The sequence below is a fragment of the Penaeus monodon genome, chromosome 22 (genome assembly GCF_015228065.2).
Source record: "Penaeus monodon isolate SGIC_2016 chromosome 22, NSTDA_Pmon_1, whole genome shotgun sequence".
NCBI lineage: Eukaryota > Metazoa > Arthropoda > Malacostraca > Decapoda > Penaeidae > Penaeus > Penaeus monodon.
In genome coordinates, this window is record NC_051407.1 from 6902403 (window position 1) to 6904011 (window position 1609).

The 1609-nt window shown below is 46.3% G+C and overlaps 1 protein-coding gene across 1 annotated transcript; it reads left to right on the plus strand.

Moving 5' to 3' along the window:
* The first annotated feature begins 318 nt into the window (after window positions 1-318).
* Window positions 319-1609, plus strand: LOC119586868 (glycine-rich cell wall structural protein-like). The gene is made up of 2 exons (XM_037935598.1): window positions 319-330; window positions 508-1609. Exons 1-2 carry the CDS (start codon window positions 319-321, stop codon window positions 1483-1485), a joined length of 990 nt encoding a protein of 329 aa, XP_037791526.1. The 3' UTR covers window positions 1486-1609.

The following is a 1609-nucleotide window of genomic DNA, read 5'->3' on the forward strand; positions in this document are numbered from 1 at the left end:
TATACAAAAAAAAAAAAAATGCAGTGGAATTTATAGATACAGATTTTCTTTCGCTAGTTATTATTATAAATTCTGCTCTACTTTGTCAAAAGCCGTCTTCAGTAAGTAGGATAGGATCAAATCACAACTATCAAGGATTGTCATTTAGGAAGATTCGCAGACACGAGTACATGGTAATAAAAAGAAATTGAACTTTAAATCGGGCGGAGCAGGAAAGAAGTGGTTTGGGCGGCTCTTGCTGAATGAGGAGAATGTTTGAGTGAGAGGAAGGCGGGTATATATAAGCCATCGCGTGGAGAGAGGAAACAGAACCTCAACATGAAGCTTTTGGTAAGGTTTATTCGTCTTGTGCTCTATACCCAGTGTAATAAAGCAGTTGTGTCAAAGTAGAATGAAAATTGTTTGGAAAGAAAACTGCAATTATACTTTTTTCAAATATATTGCTCTCTGTATCACAATATGCATCTAAGTAGATGTTAGATAACTTTTACACTCTCGCTATTGCAGACTTTTATAGCTGCAGCTGTGGTGACAGCGTCGGCTGATTTCCAAAGCTATAGCTCGGGAGGGCACGGTTTTGGAGGAGGAGGTTCGGGAGCAGCCTTTGGAGGAGGCTCCGGCTCAGGATTTGGAATCAGCTCAGGTTTTGGAGGAGGTTCCAGTTCAGGATTTGGAGGAGGCTCAGGCTCAGGATTTGGAGGAGGTTTTAGTTCAGGATTTGGAGGAGGTTCAAGTTCAGGATTTGGAGGAGGTTCAAGCTTTGGTTTTGGAGGAGGTTCAAGCTCAGGTTTTATCTCAGGAGGATGCGGTCCTGGACAGGTGTTCCATGCTGGCAGATGTGTCACTCCACGAGAGAACCGCAAAGTCTACTTGTACAACGCACCACCTGCACCTCCAGTTCCCCACGGTCCTCCTCCATACATCCCTGAGCCAACCATTGATACGAATATCGTGTTCATCCAAACACCTGAAGAAGGTCCAGGACCAGAACCTATCGTCATACCTCCACCACAGACTCGAAGCGTCGTCTATGTCCTCAACAGACAGACACCAGAACAACAGGATGTGATCGAAGTCCCAGCGCCGCCAGCAACCAGTCCTGAAGTTTACTTCGTGAACTATGCTGACGGCGAGAACCCAGTTCTTCCGAGCGGTGTCGACCTTCAGACTGCCTTGAATACGGCTTCCCAGGGTGGCGGTCAAGTGATTGGAGGAGGCGCTGGAGGCGGCGCTGGAGGTTTCGGAGGCGGCGCTGGAGGATTCGGAGGCGGCGCTGGAGGTTTCGGCGGTGGTTTCGGAGGAAGTGGAGGAGGTGTTAGTTTTGGAGGCAGCGGAGGAAGCGGTGGTTTTGGAAGCAGTGGTGGGTTTGGCGGATTTGGAAGTGGAGATAGCGGGGAATTCGTTGTAAGTGGAGGTGGCGGTGGATTCAGTAGTGTAGGTGGATTAAGTGGAGGCTCCCCTTCCAACGTTTATACAACACCATAAATCTAACTGTTCTGGTATTTCAGTTATGTTATATTTTTCATCTAACAGAACAAGTATGCAGTATTCCAAAGTTGTTTATGTTGTACACGTTGAAATATGAAATATATGTGTAAATTGTTTTAAT